General features: G+C 37.6%; 1 protein-coding gene across 1 annotated transcript in view; it reads left to right on the forward strand.

Moving 5' to 3' along the window:
* Positions 1 to 20846, forward strand: part of LOC123311920 — a 130333-nt gene extending 109487 nt beyond the window's left edge. The window contains exons 5-12 of the mRNA XM_044896052.1: positions 5694 to 5795; positions 8296 to 8518; positions 10259 to 10546; positions 13529 to 14131; positions 16373 to 18407; positions 18496 to 19729; positions 19972 to 20196; positions 20422 to 20846. Of these exons, the coding sequence (XP_044751987.1) occupies positions 5718 to 5795; positions 8296 to 8518; positions 10259 to 10546; positions 13529 to 14131; positions 16373 to 18407; positions 18496 to 19729; positions 19972 to 20196; positions 20422 to 20553 (4818 nt within the window). The 5' untranslated portion in view covers positions 5694 to 5717 and the 3' untranslated portion in view covers positions 20554 to 20846. The remainder of the gene's footprint in view (positions 1 to 5693; positions 5796 to 8295; positions 8519 to 10258; positions 10547 to 13528; positions 14132 to 16372; positions 18408 to 18495; positions 19730 to 19971; positions 20197 to 20421) is intronic.
* The last annotated feature ends 2066 nt before the right edge of the window (positions 20847 to 22912 follow it).

The following is a 22912-nucleotide window of genomic DNA, read 5'->3' on the forward strand; positions in this document are numbered from 1 at the left end:
GTGTATGTGTAATTTTTTTAGCCAGTGAGTGACCTAGAAACAGAAAACCTTACCATAAGAAATATTAATACATATGGACGGATATACGCTTAAACAACGCATTGAACTTGTTGAAAATTCACTCAAAAAAGTGTGGGGAGTTTTCTGGAACATTTCGTGAGGTTTAAAATTTGCTGAGACGTCGTAAAGCACCTTGTCATCAGTTTTTTGTTTTATTTGTGCAAAAATTTTAACTGTTTTCGAAGTGTTTGTGATGTGGGGAATGAAACCCCCAACTATTTCGACTGTTTCATTCAGGATGAAGGTTGTAACCATCATTCGTTAGGTTCTTGAAGGAGGCCAGAAGGGCAACTAGACCAGAAGGAATACTCAAAAGTCTTCACCTATTCGGTATGTGCTTGTAACATGTGACCAATATTGCACATTTCGTTGAAAATTAGCTGGGGCACCTTTTCAAAGCTACAGATCATACCAGGACTCTTTCACTGCTCTCATGGGTGAAGCTTATCTGTACCCAAATATTTATTGCAACTCTCTCAGTCCACAGCAGTAGAGCTGCAGTCAAATTCTCACGCAGCACTAGGGCTGCTTATCGTGCACATCCCTATGGTATTCCAATAACTCATAGAACTTCTGTTCGCCAAAAATCCTTCCTCCACCGAGCTCCTAGCTGCCAGCTAGTGTTTTTCTGCCGAAGTATTATAATCTCAAGCAATTCGAAATAAGATCAAGCAGGCTGCCACTTTCCGTTCAAGGTGTTAATCAGGTGACATTAGTCTTTTTTTTTCTCGAATAGACAAACAAAATAAATATTGAACTCGTGTCCTGCAAGAACACCAGAGAATATTCCTTATGTAGCTCACAGAATGGGGTAAAACACAAGTCTGAATTGAAGTGTGTGTTTAGGATATTGTTTTCGAGTCGTAAGGGCCCTTTAGGCTTTTTTACGGAAATTCGTTTCCAAAGATACCGCTCGTTGAATGTACGAGGATGTATTGATATCTAGATAGCCTAGACCAGTTCCATGCATATAAAAAAAATATTTCGTTACCATAGCAACGAACAATAAACTCATTAGAAGTGCATGTCAGTGTGAAGTTTGAGGTCGAAAAAGTTAACCACAGCTACGCAATAAATTAAAAGAAGGAGATGTCCACCGAAATTGTGAAAATCGAAAAATTGGGGTATCGAGCCATCATCAAGTATCTGTATTTAAAAGGGTTAAGAAGTAAGCAGATTTACGAAGATATGTTTGATACCCTTGGTGATTAAGGTCCTTCATATGCGATGGTGAAAAATTGGACTGCAAGCTTCAAAAGGGGTAAATTTTCCATTGAAGATGATGACCGATCGGGAAGGCCAGTTTCTGTGTCATTCCCCGAAAATATCGATGCAGTTCATGACATGATTTTATAAGACCGTCGAATTGGGCTGAAACGGATATCTGAAGCACTGAATATTTCATACGAACGCGTTCATCATATAGTTCACGTCAATTGGAAAAATTGCTGCAAAATAGATCCCCAAATATTTGAATGTTGACCAAAAGCGTGCAAGGGTAGAAGCATCGCGTTCGATCTGTGCTCGATTTGAAAACGATGTTAACTTCTTAAACCGAATTGTTACTATGGATGAGACTTGGGTACATTTCTACGATCCAGAAACAAAGCAACAATCGATGGAATGGCGATACTCTGGTTCTCCAAGACCTAAGGAGTTTCGTGTCCAAAAATCTGCTGGAAAAGTTCTTGCTTCAGTTTTTTGGCATTGCCATGGAGTAATCATGATTGATTTTTTGGATAAGGATAGAACAATAACCGGATATTACTATTCGATATTACTGACCAAAAAAAAATTAAAGAGAAATGACGCGGAAAGCTGTCCAAAGGTGTTTTGTTTTGCAGGACAACGCCTCTGCACACAAATCTCATGTTGCCATGCAATAATTCGTGATTTAGGGTTTGAATTACTAGAACACTGCCCTTATTCATCAAATTCGGCTCCATCTGACTATCATCTCTTTCCTCAACTAAAAAAAATTTAAAAGATCGTAAATTTCATTTCAACGAGGAGGTTATAAAAGCCGTGGAGGTCTGGTTCGCAGAGCAAGAAGAAACATTTTTTTTTGAAAGTTCTAAAGACGTTGAAGGTTCGCTGTAATGAATGAATTCAATTAAGAGGAAAATATGTTGAGTAATAGAATATCTTGACATTGAAATTTTGTTTGGTTCTATAGTATACTGAGAATTTTTCAATATATCTTCGTATTCCAAATAAATAACGAATTCCTCGATATTTTCGAAAAGGATTGAGATATTTAAACGACATTCGGTAAAAATGGATAACTCATTGAGGTTTGTTTTTACGTTGGATACCTTATCTTCAGAAACTACAGTGGCGTGCGTAAAGGCATTGACTCATATTTTTTAAGACAAAAATACTACGACCGTGACATTCTCCGAAATTAAATTCATTTCTGAAATTTTTATTTAATTTGGAAAAAAATAATCTCAGCGTTTTTCTCTAGCATGCTTCAGTTTTCAGTAAAAAGTGTGGAGCGAGCGAGCAATGAATTTTACATATCGAGAATCTTTCCAAACTACAAGATTTGTGGAAAATGTCCGCATCCAGCTAGGATACAAAAAATAGTGAGGAAATTCTCATTTATTTGGAAAATATTGAGATTTCGAGATTTGGTTCGAATCGATCCAACTGTTTTTGAGGAATTTTGATCTCATACTTTGGCGAATCGACCATTGAAATTTTGGCGGTATGTGCTGGGGTGAGTTCACGCTATTTGAGGAAATGCGTGCTCTTGGGGTGATTGTTTCGTCCCACTGCTAGGGTCGGACTCATCAGGTAGGTTAATGAACCCTAGCAGCTACCTACGACAATCGCCGAAGCAGCGTAGTTTGTGCCTGCTATAAACGCCGGTTACGTCGAGGTTATAGAGTTGTGCGTCGCCGGTGGCGCCATCGTTTGGCGTATGCTGCACCGCAATAGACGTATATTCTACCCTGTGATCGCAACCGTCGTGCGCAGTGATGCCATCGTTTGGCTACCCTTGGTACCACCATGGTGAGATGAAGTATTCTTCTACCATGGGTACAACTACGCCGCCACAACACTCCCCCACCAGCGGCGCTGACTGGGGAAGCGATGCGATACGGTAGGCAGGGTACCGCCGTTTACGAAGATGGGAAAAGGCGTCTAGAGTAGCGTCAGAAATACCAGAGATGGGAGCGTGCATTGTGAGCGAGCTATTGTCTCAACCGTTCTGGCCTTCTGGGATACGCCGTTAAGACGGCCCTCCCTCATCACGTCGGGGTCACCACTTTGGCGGTATGTGCTGGGGTGAGTTCACGCTATTTGAGGAAATGCGTGCTCTTGGGGTGATTGTTTCGTCCCACTGCTAGGGTCGGACTCATCAGGTAGGTTAATGAACCCTAGCAGCTACCTACGACAATCGCCGAAGCAGCGTAGTTTGTGCCTGCTATAAACGCCGGTTACGTCGAGGGTATAGAGTTGTGCGTCGCCGGTGGCGCCATCGTTTGGCGTATGCTGCACCGCAATAGACGTATATTCTACCCTGTGATCGCAACCGTCGTGCGCAGTGATGCCATCGTTTGGCTACCCTTGGTACCACCATGGTGAGATGAAGTATTCTTCTACCATGGGTACAACTACGCCGCCACAAAATCTACATTTCTATTGAAAGTATCGAACTGAAATTCAACAAGGGCATGCCAGTTGGGAAAGTACGTATGGTTTCCCTGTTTCTTGAAAATGATTGGACAATGGCCTTCAGATCCTTTCCTACTCCAAATAGCTCAGAGATTAGTCTTAGATTTGTTCAGAATGTTCATGAAACACCCTGTATAATTCAGTTAACAGAAGATGTCAATCGACTACGTGGATCTTCGCTGATTTATGAGTAAGGAATTAATAGGAATGAACTTTATTATCTCCGGAAAACTTATCATTAGTGATGGAGAAATTTGAATATCTACTTCAAAAAAATTGCATCTTGTGCTTATATAATATAATTATTAAGACCCTTCCTACACAACGTGTAACTCTTTGGTGGAGTTTTTGGGAAAGAGGATGAATGTCAAAGATAATGTTCATGACGTTATATGCGAAATTTCTGTATCGTTCTGTGGAATATATTGAAAAAAACTGTGGAAATTTCTTCAACTGCTCAATTCCAGATATCCGTTATTCGATTCAATCAACCAAATTCCGATAACAATATCAACTGTCTGGTACGATCCTGGAGATGAAAGGTACTACAGAAGTTTCTTCTCTGTCCCCCCAGCTTCAATGGTACTGACGAATGATCTCTCCAATCGTCGACCCAGTTACCCACATCTCTTGCTCGAGTCGATTAAATTATGGTTGACAGGAAAAATTATTATGTTATCAACAATAATATCTCGAATCTGGGACCCTAAGAAGCCGATGATTTACTGAAAAATTGCTTATTGAGCTGTTGTTCTAGCTCAACGGTGATATCCTTGCGCGGAGACAACCAGATGAGGTTCGGAGAAAAGTAATTGGCTATAGCCATAAATTTAACGACGATTTTATTGAAATCCTAGTAAACAAGAAGCACGAGAATTGTGAGAAAGTTTTCGAAACCTCATAATTAATGTGATCGATCATCTTCCTTCAGATTTTACGACTTAACTGGAAGAAACTATCGTCGTATGTCGTGAGATACGTTCATAAAACAAACGGTTTATTCTTTCCCACACTAAAATAGGTTTTTCAGCTCCATTCCAATTTATTCAAATTCAGCAGAGGACCTAGGACTCTAACAAATCCCAGCACATAGGAATCAAATGTCTGTTCAACGATGAAATTTTTCTTTTTTCTGTAACATTTGATGGCATTTAAAATGTACAGGGTATCCGAGTTAAAGTGTCTCTATACCTTATTGTAGAAACTAAAGGAGCTAGAAGAAAAAATTAAATACAAAACTTGTCTGTAATCGATTGAATTTTTATTTTTTATAACCCACTTTAATACAGGGTGCTCCGTTTTTTATCTGTTGTTATGAAACTTCTTATTTTAAATGGATCACCCTGTATATTGTTGCATTTTTTGAATTCCTAGTCAAATTTCATGTAACTTTGGTATGACAATAATGGTCATATATAGCACTGATTCTGGGATATTCGACTTTTTCTTGAAATTTTGACAGCTGTCAAAATGTCAAACAAATTTTGACAACTGTCAAAATTTTAGGAAAAGGTCGAATATCTCAGAATCGGTGCCATATAGTACCACGATTATCATACCAAAGTTTTATAAAATTTGACTAGGAATTCAAAAATGCAATACAGGATATTCCATTTAAAATAAAAATATCATACCAACAGAAAAAAAACGGAGCACCCTGTATTAAAGTGGGTTATAAAAAATAAGAGTTCAATCGATTACAGACAAGTTTTGTATTCAACTTTTACATCTAGCTCCTTTAGTTTCCACAATAAGGTATAGGGACACTTTAACTCGGACACCCTGTACAAAAAAAAATAATTAAGTATTAAAATAATGAACAAGTAGAAACATGAAACAGGTTGAACGTTCTTAACCACAAGAAAATCAATCAAATGCATGACTAGACTCGTTATTGTGTCTCCTCCAAATAATCATTGCAGTTTTTAAATGTCGTTCTTTCTTTTCAGTGATGGTGTACCCATTGAGGATTCATGGCTGCATTAGTTAGCCATGCGATGCGACGATATCCTTTGTCACCACCAGATGGCGTGTTTTCCTTTAATTTAAGAGTAAGTAGTTCCGGTATGATTTGAACTTATTATTATTGTTATTTTCTTCTGGGTTTAGAGTAGTTTTAATCGTCAAGGAAGGTGCATAATACTGAGTGCATTCACCATATAATGACATAAAAGCTGCGATGTATATAATTATTTTTAATTATGCAATACGTTCGAAATAGGAGGAATGAGGAGGTGTATAATACATGAGGCGCCTGTTACATGTGAAGACTCTACTATGTTCTCACTTTGCGTCATCTGGCTTATAAACACAGACATAAAAAAAATTTCTATCGTACGATCTCCGCGAAATTTCGCACATATCATCCTCAACGAATGATTTTTTTTAAATTGTTTGACCACTACACGTGCTTCACAACAATAGCTTCTTATTATGCTACATGCTATAATATCTTTTCATATTTTCAGTCTGGACATTACATGCTTGAACAAGCTTGCTTAGATAGAACATGAAACTTCAAAAATTCATAGCTTATGAAATTTTATAACGTTATTTTGATTGAAGTGACGATCATTTCCAACAAATTAACTTCAAATTTAGCCATTCATGTATCAAGTTTGCAATCATTGACGTCGGAACAATAGCGATGTAATTTGGAACCATCGCATACGCCATTTTGTCATTAGGTACTATAACTGTATGAATAATGCACTTGCATCGTTCAATATGAACCAATAAATCGATTTAAGAGTGAACAGTCAATAGAGGTTTGATCATTTTTGCGCTATGCATAAACAAGAAGCAAATAGGTACCTACCTAAAAACTCAAATGCATGAGGCAGGATGCAAGACATATATTGCAACGGAAACTTTTATCCTTAGCAGTTTTTCCAAATTTTTTCAATAACTTCGATTGAGAATTAATTTAGGTAAGTGCATTCACTTGCTGCGTCCTGTTTACTTCTGTCTGAAGGTGAAGAAGGGCCCTTTTGAAAATAAGAATTTCGACTTTAAAGTCGGAAATTTACACAATATAGGATGTTCAACTCTCCTTCCATGATGAATTTATAATAAGGTTATAAAAATCTTATACTCTTCTATGGCGGCTTCGGTCATTTCTCGACATACAGAATGTTTTATGAAACACTATTTTTCCATATGTAGGTAGGGGATAGTTGATAAGTGATGTCAAGTACAAATTCTTGGATGATCTTCTATTTTCTTCAATGAAGAGGTAATCACAACCAAGGTTTATATGGTTCCCACTCTGTGTTTTTCCGTCGTTATGGAATACCCTGTAAGGCTATTATACCTATCATTGTTATGATCTTTCATAGAAGGTATAACTCAAATAATATCAAAAAACACCCTGTCTACACATGATCATCTATTCATGTTAAATGTAGGAAAACCTAGTATTTTATGAATATTTTTGTGGAAAAGCAACCTGTGTTTCTGATCCATCGTAGAATACCCTGTGGAAGTTCGGAACTAAATGAAATTCAGAGTTTGAAGTTGGAATTCAGTTAAGAGGGACTTTCTCTCCGTCCGTATTAGGCGTAAGGGATGAAAGACTACCAGAATGTGGGTTGTTGCCAGCAAACTATCTGTAGAAGTTGCGAATATTTCAATAGTTTTCAATAGAACGTCTTTTTTCAATTTCAGTAGGTTTCGAGTTATAGCCAATGGCGAGACATTTCGAGAAATCTTTTTATGCGGACATTCATTGGAAAAATCATTTCACCTCGGAATGTTCTTCAATAAAAAAAATCCTATTTTCTTTTCGGCCTGACGAATAAAAATATTTTTGGCTTTCTGAGATGACGAACTGATTTATACGAACTGAATTATAATGAAAACTCCATATAAATTAGTGGTTTCTGACGTAAGATATACCTTTTCGCTTTTTGATCTAACCACTGTGTAGAGCCCTCTTAAATTCTGAGCTCACACGTCACATCGAGTGACAGCCAGTCACAACAAGGGCTGTTGCAATATCTCGGACAAATACTAAAACAGGAAACTTTCTTTCCAAGTAACGAGGTTTTACGGTACCTAAAGACAATGTTATGTCACCCAGTGGCTTTACAAGTTCTGCATTGAATATTCTTGGAAAAAATAGAACTCCACTGCTTTCACCTGAAATAATTCTCGTTCATGTGCGAATAATGACCACCTTTGTATTCCTTGTCACTTTGTATTTCAAAAGTTAGGACGGTCAAGATATTTATTAATTTACGCCAGATTTCAATGAACCTATCTATACATTGTGTAAGTTATTGAAGTTGGAAAAACAATTTGGTTGCGTTCTGTAGATAGGTTTTAGAACGGTTTTCTCTATCGTCTGTAACTGAAACGATAGATAGGAAGATATATCGAAAACGGCTGGAAGAAATATATATTTTTTTAATGAGTCCCTCTCAAATATTACGATGTCTTCAAGAAACACTCTGTATATACGATGCGTTTCGTGAAATTGACATAAATCAACACAAGCTGGAGAATTTCTATTTTCATACCTCACTGATTTTTCATTTTTTAATGTTTCAGAACGATAGCACTCCCTGGTCTCCTGCTCAAGAGGAAGGAGAAAGTGCTCTATCCCGTTCGATGCGTTATGCGGATCCCTGGCTTTATGGCAGCGTGCGAGGAGCTCCCCCTGGGGCCCTCGTCCTGACACCAGCTTTCGTTTTATGTTCATGCTCTGATTATCTCAACGGTACGAAGAGAAATGGATCGAAAAAGGGGCCCACGATATGCAAAAAATGCAAAGGTATCATCATTAATATTTCTGAAAAATGGAATCTGATGGGCTTGGGAGTGATAAATTTTATGGAAAAAATTAAAAATCGAATAATCAGAATTCGTCTTTAAAATCATTCTACTGAGCCTGAGCTACTACCGTACTAGGCTATTACTGAACTGTACTATGATGGGACTACATAAGTTTAATTTAATAAATAAACTGCTCCACAAGAGTTAGGGATATCGTATTCAATCGTTTTTAAAAGTTTGTAATCTTCGAGAAAATCGCTGTAAAATCATTTAAAACTCAATAACAACTTGGATCGATCCAATAAAAATCAGTATAATACATTTCGTCAATCTGGTCGCCTTTTTTCTGAAGTTTGGTTCTTTGCATATGCTTCAAGATTGATCCTATTTCGAAATGAAGTCAGTTTATCAACGTCTTCGATTTGAAACGAGTTTTCTGAAAATGCCAAGACGTAAATTAACAAACGCTGAGGCTAATAGGGCTATCGGAATGCTACAGGCTGGCCTAACTCAGGTTGTTGTATCGGAAAGGCTCCAAGTCAGCCAAAGTGTGATATCTCGACTTTGGAATAGGTTCAGGGAGACAGGTTTCGTGTTGAAGAGACCAAGGGCCTGGTGGGCGACGAAAAACAACACCTGCTCAGGATCGTTTCATCACCATTTCGGCGAGAAGAAACCCTACATCTACGTGTAGAATCGAGTGTAGAATACTACGGAATACACTTCAAAATGCAGATGGCGTCCAAGTTTCCATCGAAACCATCAGACGACGTTTGAGACAGGTGAATCTAGGTTCTAGACGTCCATTAAGAGAAGTTCCATTGACACGTGACCATAAGCGTCTAAGACTGGAATGGGCAAGGTAACATATCAATTGGAACGATCAATGGCGTAGTGTCCTTTTCACTGATGAATCTAGATATGGACGATTTTCAGATTCTCGAAGAATAAGGGTATGGACAATCCCATGCTTACCCCGTAATCGTCGCTATGTCCAAAAAATCCATCCATTCCGAGGGGGTCGTGTTATGGTATGGGCCGGGATATGTTTCAACAAGCGCACAGATCTACACATTTGTTCTGAGAATATGACCGCCTTACACTATAGGGAGCATGTCATTGACAATGTTATGCCAAAATTTGACGCTGCTATTGGTGATACTTTTGAATTTCTAGACGATAACGCTAGACCACACCGGGAAGCCATAGTTGAGAATGCGCGCGATGAGCTTGGTATTCCACAATACCTCCACTCACCAGATTTGAATTCCATAGAACATGCATGGGATATGCTCCAAAGAAGATTAGATAATCATCAACCTACCCCAGAATCCTTAAATGATCTGAGAAAGCTTCTGCCCCGTTTATGGAACCAAATTCCTCAAGAAATGTTCAACAACCTCGTGTGTAATATGCAGAGAAGATGTCAAGCTGTTATTGATGTCCGTGGAGGCCATATACATTGCATTGATAGTCCTAAAATGCTTGAATTCTCTGGGAATAAAATTTCGTTATATTACTCGATTTTTCTTAACCACCCTCTATACGCTGCAGACCTACAGGCTAAAATTAATTTGCAACTTGAAATCATATTAATATGAATTTTTATCACAAAAATCTTATTTTAACTATATTTTTTTGCAATTTGTTTTAATATCCCTAACTCATGTGGAGCAGTTTATGTGGGAGGTCGTCATTCCTTCAAAGAAATTTCTAATATGTTTTTGATTATTTGCAGGAACAAGGGTGGCATTGGCGCAAGGAAATGGCGAAACCAAGTTCGGCACTGTCCGGTGCTACTCTTCGACAACCACCAGCAGCCTGCAATCAGTCAGCACAAGTACTCCGATGAGAGCAGGAACTGTAAGGGTGACATCTTCTTCAAGACCGTCAATATTACCGGCCACCCCTGATCCATACGATCTGATGCGAAGATCCAGACTGAATTCCTCAAGTGAAGTTACTTCTCCATTGAGAGTTCGTAGTGTTTCGCCAAACAAGAGGAATAACGTATTGACATCTTCAGGTAATAGAATAGAGCTTCATAGAATTGAATAATCGAATAAAAGTCGATATGGGGAATAAGGATACAGTGTCAAAAAGGCTGAGTCCTCGTTACTCCTAATATTTTCTGGTCCAAAACAGGCATTCTTTGCGTTGATTCTGTGATCAGGTGAACAGGAGTTGCCTCATCTTCCCCACAAAATCTAGAGTTGTCACTTCCTGATAAGACCATTCTGATTATACGCTTTCTTAGTCAACAATGTACAATGTACTACAAGAAAGCTAGTTAGGATTTTTCTATACGACAAAAAGTTTCTGGGCCAGGTTCTGGACCTTTGTACCTTTCTGGCAAGTGTGTTAACTGAACTAGAGGAGATTTCTTGTATATCAAGCTGCTCAATGTGGTGAATTGTGAAGGACCAAAGACTATTATTTTTCTTCTGATGAGAAGAAGCGTTTCATTAGTTTTTTCGTGAGATTTTAAATTGATAACGTATCAATATAGAGTCTCTTCGAAATATGTTCGTGAGTACACAGACAGATGAATATCTCGAATACGTAACTGTATTATTACCATTGTCTCAATCCGATTCTGTAGAAAGGTCAAGACTCAGGGCGAACTGCTCACGAGGTGTCTCACGCGACAACCTTTGACCGTACCTTTGTCGCTAGTACATTTCTTCTCGACTGTTTCTTCTCATCTTTCTCTCCCAGCGGTCATTGTCCTCGGTATTCAAATTTTGTGGAAAAAGTGCCTTATTGTTCCTCAAATATAATAATCGGACAGAAAAGTGAAGTGAGAAAAATACAGGGTGTTTTCACAGATGAGGCTTTTTTTGACAGAAGGTAGAACTCATCAAAATAAGTCGTTTAACAAAAAATTGTCCCTATAAAATATCCAAGATGGCTGAGATACAACCCCTAGAAGTTCGACAAAATTTCATTGAATTTCAAGTACGGGATTGTGGAAGGTGACTCCGGCATCGCAAAAACGTAACAAAACATAAACATATGGCTGGACAATGAATGGTTCAGTACCAAGTTCATCGGATTAGATGCATCAGGTCACTTATCATAATCAGGAATCATAATTGTTGTATCGTGCAATTTAGGGGAAAAAATTTAGAAAATCGAGGCAGTTTCTTGAAAGTGCTTATGTTTGTTATCTTGAAAAAGTGCTTTGATGTTTCCCCATTTCATCCCATTTTTACGACGATTGTTGGAATGTTCGAACAAGAAGATTGTGATGCCCATTGTGAAAAAATTCGTGAATACTTTTGATGAATTTTATTGGTGAGATTTTGATTATTTTTCTATTTTTTACACTTCTGTCTTAAGTCTCTTCTGTTAGTTGGTGTCGAAATGAGCCATTTCATAAAATCGTGTGGTACTAAAAAATAATGAGAACAAGTTTTTGCCCACTGCTTTGCGATAATTAAGTTAACAAATGGTCTAGGGTCGTATTAGGAACTATTTTAGTAATCATTTCCAATTTTTTTTCAACTTTGTCATTCTAAAGTTTTGTATAGGTGATTTTTGGTGAAACGCTTCATTCGACCAGTGTTGTTGCCCTTCAGTTGAAAAAAGCTCCACCTTCCAATACACCCTACCCTGTATGATGCAAAATTATACATTTTATTCAAGATCTCATTCTCGATCTTTCTTTGAGATCAACATCGAATTGAAAACCCGTTGGTCTTTATTTCAGTAGACAAATTACTCAAATTAAATGGTGAAAATATCTCAATTTTGTAGATGCAGCACTCAGTATAGGCCTACAATACATATGTACAGGGTGTCACGAAACTAGCGAATCAAACGTCATATCACGGTAGAGTAGATCAAATACTATCGAATGACACCAACATTAGTTGAGCGAAAATGTACCGTTTCCAAAAAAAACCTAACCTGAAATTGCCGACAATTGTTTTAATTTACATCTACTTGGGTTTTCGATTAATTTTAATTAGATGTGACAAAACAATAATCTAGAATTAATATGATTCGAAATCGCTATCCTTTGTCACAAACTGGCCCTGTGATTGAAAAAAATAGTTCGAAAATCGGCAACTTCAGGTATTTTCATAAAATTCTGATTATTTTGGAAACGGTACATTTTCGATGAACTAATATTGGTGTCATTCAATAGTATTTGGTCTACTCTATCATGTTGTGACGTTTGATTCACTAGTTTTGGGACATCCTGTATAATATGTATAATATAATTTTATTAAATATGTTGAAAATGCGACAGTCTTATCTTTGTTTGTTTTCGGCATCGAGAAGACTATCAAAAATGCTACTAGTTTGTTCCTTCAACCGAATTCGTAGCATCAATAATAACGGAGTTGACAATGATGCCGACTTTGGAACACCCAGATTTCGTTTTCTGTTCGAGTCAGTCCAAGGAATCATTTATTGAAGAATTAGCCTTCCCGAAATATTCGTAAATGTTGCTAGCTCTCCAGAATCAAGATAGCATCATTCTCATATATTTTCATCATAAAAAAAATGCGGAGATCTTCATTACTATTATGTGTGCTGAGAAATCAGGAAGCAGTTTTTGTTTACTGAATCTTAAATATACTGGATCTATAACGTAGTAGGTATCGTTAGAACCTTAATTGATCCTCCCTGTATGAAGAGAACTGTGAGAATCCTGAATCATTCCACGGCGCATCGTGTATTTTACGTTATATCATCGAATTAAGTTTCATTATCGGAAAATATATCGCTTTTAAATACCTGCCAATTAGCGTTCGCCTTCCGATGAGGAAATGGTTCTGCTATTGTCGGTATCCATTTCTTTGTTAGTACGCCATTATCACATTTCTTCGGTGATAATCACCTCTTCACGGGTCTGTTGGAAAAAGCTCATTATGAAATAATTAAAATACAGATAAACTGTTCTGCGATCAACTACCTAGAATTTTAATCCGCAGTACCGTGAAAACACCAGCGGCAATGTTTTTCCGGAGACCTTTAATTACTTGTTGATTTCCAGGGAGGCGTTCGATTCTAGAATGCAATATCAACCCTTACGAACTGATGTCAACGGAGTCGGATCAGCCGGCCCAAGACAGTAGTATCACTTTCGTTAACGGTCAGAGAATCAGAGTGAGACCGCAAGCTCCTGAGCCGGACTACGAGGACGTAGAGGAGAATCAATCGCCAAAAAAATTCCAACCGGACCACCAAACGAAAAATCCGTCGACTTTCACCGCTGAGAATGCCGCCAAGTCGTCCAGATCCAAGCCCAATCGAATTGCCCCAGACCCACCGCCAGTGTCGCAGCTAGGGAAAGACCAGGATCGGAATAGCCCTTTCAAATCGATACTGAAGAAGTCGACGCGTTCTAGCGATTCGAAAATGCTCACCTACTCTGGACGATCGAAAGCTGGTTCGCATTTTTATCTACCCATGCCTAATTCGTCAAGGAAAAAAGTGCAGTTTCTGGTTGAGCATTCCGAAAATGGAGACGAGACAACTGAATGCGGTGTAGGTGAGGTAGTGCCAGATTACGACCAAGATCAAGCAGATCAGGAAATGCAGGAGAAGGAAAGTGTGGTAGATGTTTCTGAAGAGGAGGAATCTTCGAATTCTGAAGGTGAGGGAATATTTTCTAGAAATTATATTATCTAACTTCTCTCATCCTCATTTCTCTACAAATGTTCAACATGTTATTGGGGTATCATTGCAAAAAATTAAATTAAATTAGGTACTGCCTTTGAACGAAAATTTTTGAATGCAGACCAATTCTCGCATTTATTTGAAGATCACAATTTCTATCTCATAAGTTATATATTATACTGGGTGGCCCACCCCAGACGCAGCGCTCATTTCGAGGGAGTGAATAAAGATATTTTGAAAATATTTTCTTGTGGTGTGTGTAGGCTGTTCAAAAGCAATATTTAAAATTATTGTCATATATACAGGGTCAAGATATGGACCAAAGTAACACTTTTTGAATGTAACCCTCTGCATTTGACCTCAAAAATGAAATGGCAAGCAAAAATTATGATGATGATTCTATCTTAGAAGGATCATTTACGAGATAATGGCGAAAATGGTTTACCTACTAGTTTTGAATTAAAAGTCGAAAATTGCTCAGAAACTATCAGGTTTAGATGGAGGAAAATTTCATAAAGATAGTTCGAAATTAATTTTTACGTTCAACGAGATATCGAAATACCGGGTGTGCCATTTGAAATAAGAAAGTTTTCGACGATTATTTGTAGCTGATATTTGAGAATTAATTAGGATCACTCTGTATATTCCAGAGTTGGAATTTTCTTCTATATGTAGGAGTAGCCAACTTGTCTACTTAAAAAAATTCTCTCTGTATGCTGGCGTAACTAGTTTCTTCAATTTAAAAAAAACTCCATATTTTCGATTCTTCGCCATTATCTCAGGTGCTTCTGAGCTATAAAATAATCTAATGAAACTCATCATAATTTGAGCTTGGCATTCCCTTTTTGAGGTCAAATATACGGTGTTACATTTAAGAAAGTGTAACTTTGGTCAATATCTTTGTTTTCGAACACCCTGTCACTGCGCAAAAAAATTAACGCACATTATGGAAATCTCAAATTTATTCCACAACTGAAGGTGTTCTCAATGATAATTATTTCTATCAGAATTATGCATGCATATGTTATCCACTTTCAACGGTTTTCTTCAATACAGATGTTTTTTCCCAACAGGAATAAAAAAAGATGATATTATCAGATTTTGAATGTATTGGCTCCATTCTAAAATCAGTTATTCTCGATCAGTTCTAGTGATCAATAGTTTTTTTTTCGTTTGATTTTCTACACTCGATCGCTATGCAACGCGAAACACGCAATTTGACCCAAGAGGAATGTGCCCAAGCGGTAGTTTTGCGAGAAGAAGGGTGAACATACACAAGAATTGCAGAAAGGTTTGGAGTTTCCCATACAAGTGTGTCCAGAATATTGCTGCGATTCAGGAAGGCAGGTATGAATGTCCGAAGACCAGGACAGGGAAGACCACGGGTAACAACTGCCATTCAAGAACGTTACTTGAGAGTTTCTTCGTTGAGACAACGGTTTGCAACCGCTCGCCTCCTGCAAATTCAGCTTGAACAAACTCATGAGAAGCAAATTAGCACTCAGACAATAAGAAATCGCCGCAGAGAATATGATTTAAGGCCTCTCGAATGAATTGGCCAGCAAGAAGTCCAGATCTCAATCCGATTGAGCAGGTTTGGGACAACCTCAATAGAAGGCTGAGAAGTTCAGAAAATCATCCAGCTACTCTTAACGACTTAGGAATCAAACTTGGAGAAATCTGGGAAGGATTAGATCAGAACATTTTAATATCACTCATTTTGAGTATGAACCGTCGTTGCGGAGCTGTAATTAACGCAAGGGGTGGAAATACCAAGTATTAAATCACTTATCAGCATTTCAGTATTTTGAAAATTGTTCATTTCTCTCCTTTCACATAAGATTCGGTGAAATCCTGAATTTTTCTTCCATTTAATGTGTCTTGTTTCGTTCAAAACCTTCCCGAGAGAACATAAAAAATAAGTTATAAAGTCTATGTAGAGTTAACTTTCATTCAAATTGAGATTTTCAGAATGTGCGTTAATTTTTTTGCGCAGTGTATGACAATAATTTTAAATTGTGCTTTGCGACATCCTACAGACACCACAAGAAAAGATTTTCAAAATATCTTCACTTACTCCCTCAAAATGAGCGCCGCGTCTGGGGTGGGCCACCCGGTATAGTATATAAATCAAAATTTCTTCTGACGATACTCTTCGACCAATTTATCTTCACCAGGAACAAGTTGCATGTTTAAATTTATAAATAATTTTTTACAGATAACGATTCTAGGATGTGCACCCTACGTCGAAGTACTAGCGAAAGATTCAAGGTCGAGCCCCAAAAGGTTGTTTTTCTCGATACGATGGCAATTCGAGTAAAGCAGCCGCGAGGAGATTCACGTGAAACCTTTAACAATTGCGATCTCCAAAAGCTCGACGGTTTGATACCCAAACGAAAACTAAGCCCTAGGCCCAAGGAACCACCCCCACTTCCACCACCTAAAGACCAAGGTCATTGTGATGTCAGCAGTGAAGACCAATTAACATCAAATGAAATATGTGCAGAGTTTGATCAGCCACTTCTAGTATCTCCTATGAGAAGAGAATCGATCAAAAAAAAGCAAAAAATTAACACTGAGGCAAACATTGAAAACAAAGAAGCGGAAGGCACTGAAAATATAAAAGAAAACATTGAAAACGAACAAACTAAAGAACAAAACGCAAACTCCTCATTAACTGAAAACACAGATAACCCTTTTTCAATGCAGAATGAAACACAACTGATAGCCAACAATGAATTTCCTGATCATGCACTTGTTTCTGTTGACTGCAAGGAAAACGCAATCCAAAAAAGTTCATCCATGCCTGAAACAGAGTCAACGAATGAGGAACCAACATTCAAGGCAGACATAAAGGAAATACGAAATAAATTCGAAAATCCAACCGAGCAGATACCGCAAGCACCACCTCGTAAAAGGAGCAACAACAAGCAACCGGGCCTTAATGTTCAGATTGTGACTGATTCTTGGAACAATGAAAAACATCGAAAAATACTCACCGAGGATGATGAGGCAGAGACAAAGGTTACACAAGATTCGCCCTGTACAGAAAATTCGAAAGATATTTCTATACCAATAACTACAGAAAATTTGGCTCAAGGCAAAAACAGCTATCTTAAAAATAACACATCTGAAAATATCGATTGTGACGAAAATTCTCCATCAACACAGATTCGCGATAATTCTGGATCAGTATCTCCTTCAATGGACTATAGCAACAAGACTGTGGTGAAAATAACACCTTCATCCTCACCAGTACATCGAATTCAGATCAAAAATGAATTCCCAGAAACTGCCAATATTCAAACTATAACCATATCAGAACACACCCAAAGAAAAACGTCAATAATGATCAATGGTGATGATTGTTACTCCACAGTCAACGTCAATGATGACGTTCCCATTTATCAGTCATCAGTGGTAGTCAAAGGTCACGGCATATCTGAAAACAATCTCAAGAATAGTAGAAGAAGCAGCTCAGTTTATATCACCGGACGATTCGAAGAAGAAGATGCTTCGAAACAGAAATCCTTCGCTGAAGAAAATAACTACAAAAATGAACCCCACTATTGCACATGCAAGAACAATTCCGGGGAAATAACCAAAGAGAAAGAAGAGAAGCAAATTCCAACAGAGAATAAAACGATCAAAGCTGTTGAGAAAACTGAGAAAAATGTCGATATCTGTATCAGACCTTCAACACCAGATATGTTGAGAGAGATCTTGAGGGATCCCGTAGAAGCAGTTAAGCGCAACCTAGTCCCTCACATCTGTGGGAAATCAGATTTGCAAAGGAGACCACGCGACTTAAAACTGAAGAACTACTACCCGATGATCCCACTCAAAGAAACCGATGTGTCGTGCATCAAGGATAATGGCGCCAAAGAGGGATCACCTTTGCGACCTTGGAATTTCGACTCTTTGATGGAAGACGACAAAGATGCTTGTTCTGAGCATAGTTCTTCGACCCAATACGAATTCGTTGATCCTGGATCAGACTGTTACACAGACCACAGCAACAGAAGTTCCGTTACCGAGGAAGAACTGTCGAACAGAACCAAGTTTTATGAGTTATTAGCTGAATCTTCATTGATGGAAGTATCAGAAAATGAGGATCATCACTATGAATGTATCAACAGGCATGACAACGATCCTATTTATGAAGAAATCGAAATTCCACCCCCTTTACCATCGAACCCCCCTCCCATAAGTTTGTTGGATGATTTAAAGTTGGATAAAGAGTTTACCACCAGGTGAGTTTAATACTAATTTATTCAACACCTTAAGATGCGGAGGAATCATTTTTCACATATTATGACTTCGAATGTCTTTTTGTTTCAGGTCTATCTTCGAAGGGGCTTCCAAATACGACATCCTCAGTTACTTAGTTGATGCCAAAGAGAGAGGAATTGTCCCTGAGGATTCGTACACATTCTCCAGTATAAATGGTGATTACCCGAAAGAATCCAGCCCCAAAATCAGTCATATCAACAGTTCTAGCGATCTCAGTGAGGACAATTCTTTGGTGATCTCGGGATCTTTGACCGACGATAAAATTCAATTTTCCAAGAATTCAGAAATCGAAAGGAATGATTCAGGTGTAGGTTCGGAAACTAGCAAGAGTTCCTTGAGTAAATATAGGTCGAAACCAGTGGCTTCTTCCCTTTGCGAAGACTGTGAAACACGTCTTGAATCCTTGAACGACGACGACCAAATGCTATGCAGGAAATGTTTGAAGAAGAGAAGTGAAAGGAAAGAAATCATTATGGAGATAGTGGAGACTGAGGAGAAATACAGCAAGGATTTGCAAATCATATTAGAGGAGTTCTACCAACCAATGCTCGTGGCAGGTTTACTTACACCTGAACAATTATCCACTATATTCTTGAATGTGGAGGAACTATTGGAAAACAGCCAATCGTTAGCCGAAAGATTACGAGACGCTGTGGAGATAGCTCTAGAGCAAGGAGATGAGGATCTGTTGACTGTAAATATTGGAAAATTGTTCCTAGAAGCCGCTCCTATGCTACACGCCTTCGAAACTTACTGCGTTAGGCAAGGTCCAGCTAGCCTTCTCCTAGCAAGCCTGGAGAAAGAAAAAGAACTGCTAAGAATATTTTTACGCGTTTCCCAAATGGAGAACACTCTGCTCCGAAGAATGAACCTGAATTCGTTCCTAATGGTTCCTGTGCAAAGAGTAACCAAATATCCCCTTCTTCTTGCCAGACTATATAAGGTCACTCCTAATCATAACGAGGTCAGGGAACAACTCAAAGAAGCACAGCATAAAATCGAACTCCATTTGAACCATATGAATTCTCAAACTAAGGACGTACCGAGTAAATTGTGGAGAAGGATCGGCAGCAGCTCTGGTAGAAGACCAAGTACAGAAATGGATCTGGTCAACATAAAGCTGAGGAAGATCGCTGTGGATGTTTTAGAATGGAATCACGAGGAGGCCAAGTTCGCATTGGAGGGAAAATTGTGGTTTACACAACCAACAGATAATAATTGGAGGAAGGGCAGAACAATAAAGTTGTCTCCTGTGAATGCCTTGCTGGTTACCAACGGAAAGGTCTGTTTCTTGAGCAATATGATTTTTGGTATCATTTATAGATTTTCTATAGTAGTACATTAGTCACTTTCCTATTTTTCTCTACAATAAGAAGATATTGTCATGGTCTTTGTACATATTTTTGAAATACTGACACCAAATTTGAAGAAATGGGTTTTGCTATTAATCTTAAAAATATAATTCTTCTGATTTCAATAGGGACAAATAATTGATTTGCATAATTTCAAAACTTCTTTTTTCAGTTAACGAACACCAATAAGCCAGAACGTGAAGATAACGCCCTAATATTTCCTAAACATTCCCCCACCAGAGAGGCAGCACTTCTTCTTGTTAGGGACAAAAATGGTCGCTATTCTCTACTGAGAGATCCGTTATACCTAGACCGTTGTGTCATAGCTTCTGATCCTGCCTGGCAAAGTTACTTTGAGGTTCAGGAATTGCTTGGAAAAGATACTTTCATTTTCAAGGTGAGTTGGAATCATAGGTTAATGTCACTAAGGTCCTTTTCTCAATTTTTGTTTATGACTAAAGATGTTATAGTTAACAAAAGTCGTCATTAAGTAGACCTTAAGATTTTGATAGTTGACATTTCAAGAAAAAAACTTCGACTATGAAAAATTCGTGACGTCCTTGACGACAAATTTTGCTGATGTGTATTTAATCATCTAAAGAAAATTCCATGGATGTTACAGGCTGAAGATGAAGAGCAAACGAGGTTATGGTACCAACAGTTGCAATTCCACGCTCAGGGTATGGGTTCTTGGAGGAAACGAAGAAATGCTCTTGCCAACATAATGATGAACGGCATGGGTCTCAGACTGTGAAGCAATAGGAACAAATCCGTTTTATTTATTCTACTTGTTCGAATAGTGACTAATGCAAAGCTTTAATTCGACCTGTGAGAGAATGAATTCCTTCTGATCCCATCCAATTTATTATTTCAGACTTTGAGAATAATAGTAATTTAGCTGTGATATTTTTTCGGAAATGGGTTTATGGGCGTATAAATATATAATTTTAATTTTGTCTAATTAGCTTTTTATCACTATTTAATGTATTTTATTGCAGTGAATATATATATGATTGTATAGTATTTCAAATAAAATTTTGCAAACTTTCTTTTCTTTATTTTCACCTGGTATTCTTCTCTTCAAGACTCAACAATTGGAGTAATATATGACTAAGCGATCAACTTCAAAATTTTATAGGATGAGCTCCACATAATTGTCCCAATAAATTGAATATTTATATAAGTATTAGAGTATAAAAGGCATTACTTTCAAAACACCCTCTATTATCATAAAAATAGATTGCTTCTATATAAAGGTAAAATATAAAACTGTATATACGCAGGAAGACTTAGACCGTAAGGAATTTGGAACATTGTTTCAATCAAGATTATTGGATACCTCTACTAGTACAACTACAACTTGTATAACTCTCGTACGTTTCAACCTAGGTGAAAATGGGTGGAATAAAATTTTCACTGTTATAATGATTTCTCTTTCCCAAAACAAATAATGTTAGTAACTATGCTGCCATCTTAAAACTGAATAACATGATCATTTTCACTTTTAACCAGCATTATTCAACCAAGACACGTGTTTTGCTATCACAGGAGCATCTTCAGGGGGGAATTAAGTGAACTTAATTTATCTCACCAACAAGAAAATGCTATTGTGATAGTGTCTTGGTTAAATAACTCATTTAAGTGAAAATAATGTTTTTTAGCTTCTAGTTTATAGATTCTCATCAACTATCGTTCACATCAGTTCGAATATTCTGCCATCTGTTGGTAGCTCTCTATATATCTCAGTATGATTAAATTTTAATAGAGGACACTACTCGTCTATTAAGTCTTAATCTTGAGCTGTATTTTGGCGTTGAACTTTTTTCAAAAATATGCAATGCCAAAATACGTATATTTCAAAACCCATCGAATATTTTTGACAAATGTTGACGCCAACATACATCAGCTTCAAATTAGAATGAATAGCAAGGTGCATTAAAATCATCTCTTAAATTTTTGGCAGTTTCAATGAAATTCTCAATTCGAAACACGATATTTTTCGTTTCAGGTTTTGTGAAGTACAGCACCCTTAAAAAGACTTCATATCGATGAGTTGATATTCATTATGTTGACTTATATTTTGTTGCAATAATTTTTGAACTTAACATATGCTCAAAATAACATTGGATGAAAGAATTTGATATGAAAGCAAAGTTTACCCTCGCCCACCTGAAGATGCCCCTGCTATAAAGAAACACGTGTAATGGTTAAATAACTCATGTTTGTAATAAAATTGTAAGTCAGTTTCTTATGGAAAGAAATACAAAGATGTATTGATATCTTAGTTAGTCTAGACCAGTTACATGCATAAAAAAATATTGCGTTACCATAGCAACGAACCATAACTCATTAGAAGTGTCAGTGTGAAGTTAGAGGTACAAAAAGTAAACCAGAGTTACGCAATAAATTGAAAGAAAGATTTCCACCGAAATTGTGAAAATCGAAAAATTTAAGTATCGAGCCATCATCGAGTACCTGTATTTAAAAAGGTATAGATATAAGCAGATTTATGAAGATATGCTTAATACCCTTGGTAATCAATGTCCTTCGTATGCGACCGTGAAAAATTGGACTGCAAGCTTCAAAAGAGGTAAATCCCCGAAAATATCGATGCAGTTCATGACATGCTTTTATCAGACCGTCGAATTGGGCTAAAACGGATATCTGAAGCACTGAATATTTCATACGAACGCGTTCATCATATAGTTCACGTCAATTAGGACATGAGAAAAATTGCTGCAAAATGGTTCCCCAAATGTTTGAATGTTGACCAAAAGCGTGCAAGGGTAAAAGCATCGCGACTTCTTAAACCGAATTGTTACTATGGATGAGACTTGGGTACATTCCTACGATCCAGAAACAAAGTAACAACGAATGGAATGGCGACACTCTGGATCTCCAAGACCTAAGAAGTTTCGTGTCCAAAAATCTGCTGGAAAAGTTCTTGTTTCCGGATTTTGGGATTGCCATGGAGTAATCATGATTGATTTTTTGGATAAGGGTAAAACAATAACCAGAGATTACTATTCGATATTACTGACCAGTCTACGGGAGAAAATTGAAGAGAAAGGACGCGGAAAGCTATCCAAAGGTGTTTTTTTTGCAGGACAACG

The sequence above is a fragment of the Coccinella septempunctata genome, chromosome 1 (genome assembly GCF_907165205.1).
Source record: "Coccinella septempunctata chromosome 1, icCocSept1.1, whole genome shotgun sequence".
NCBI lineage: Eukaryota > Metazoa > Arthropoda > Insecta > Coleoptera > Coccinellidae > Coccinella > Coccinella septempunctata.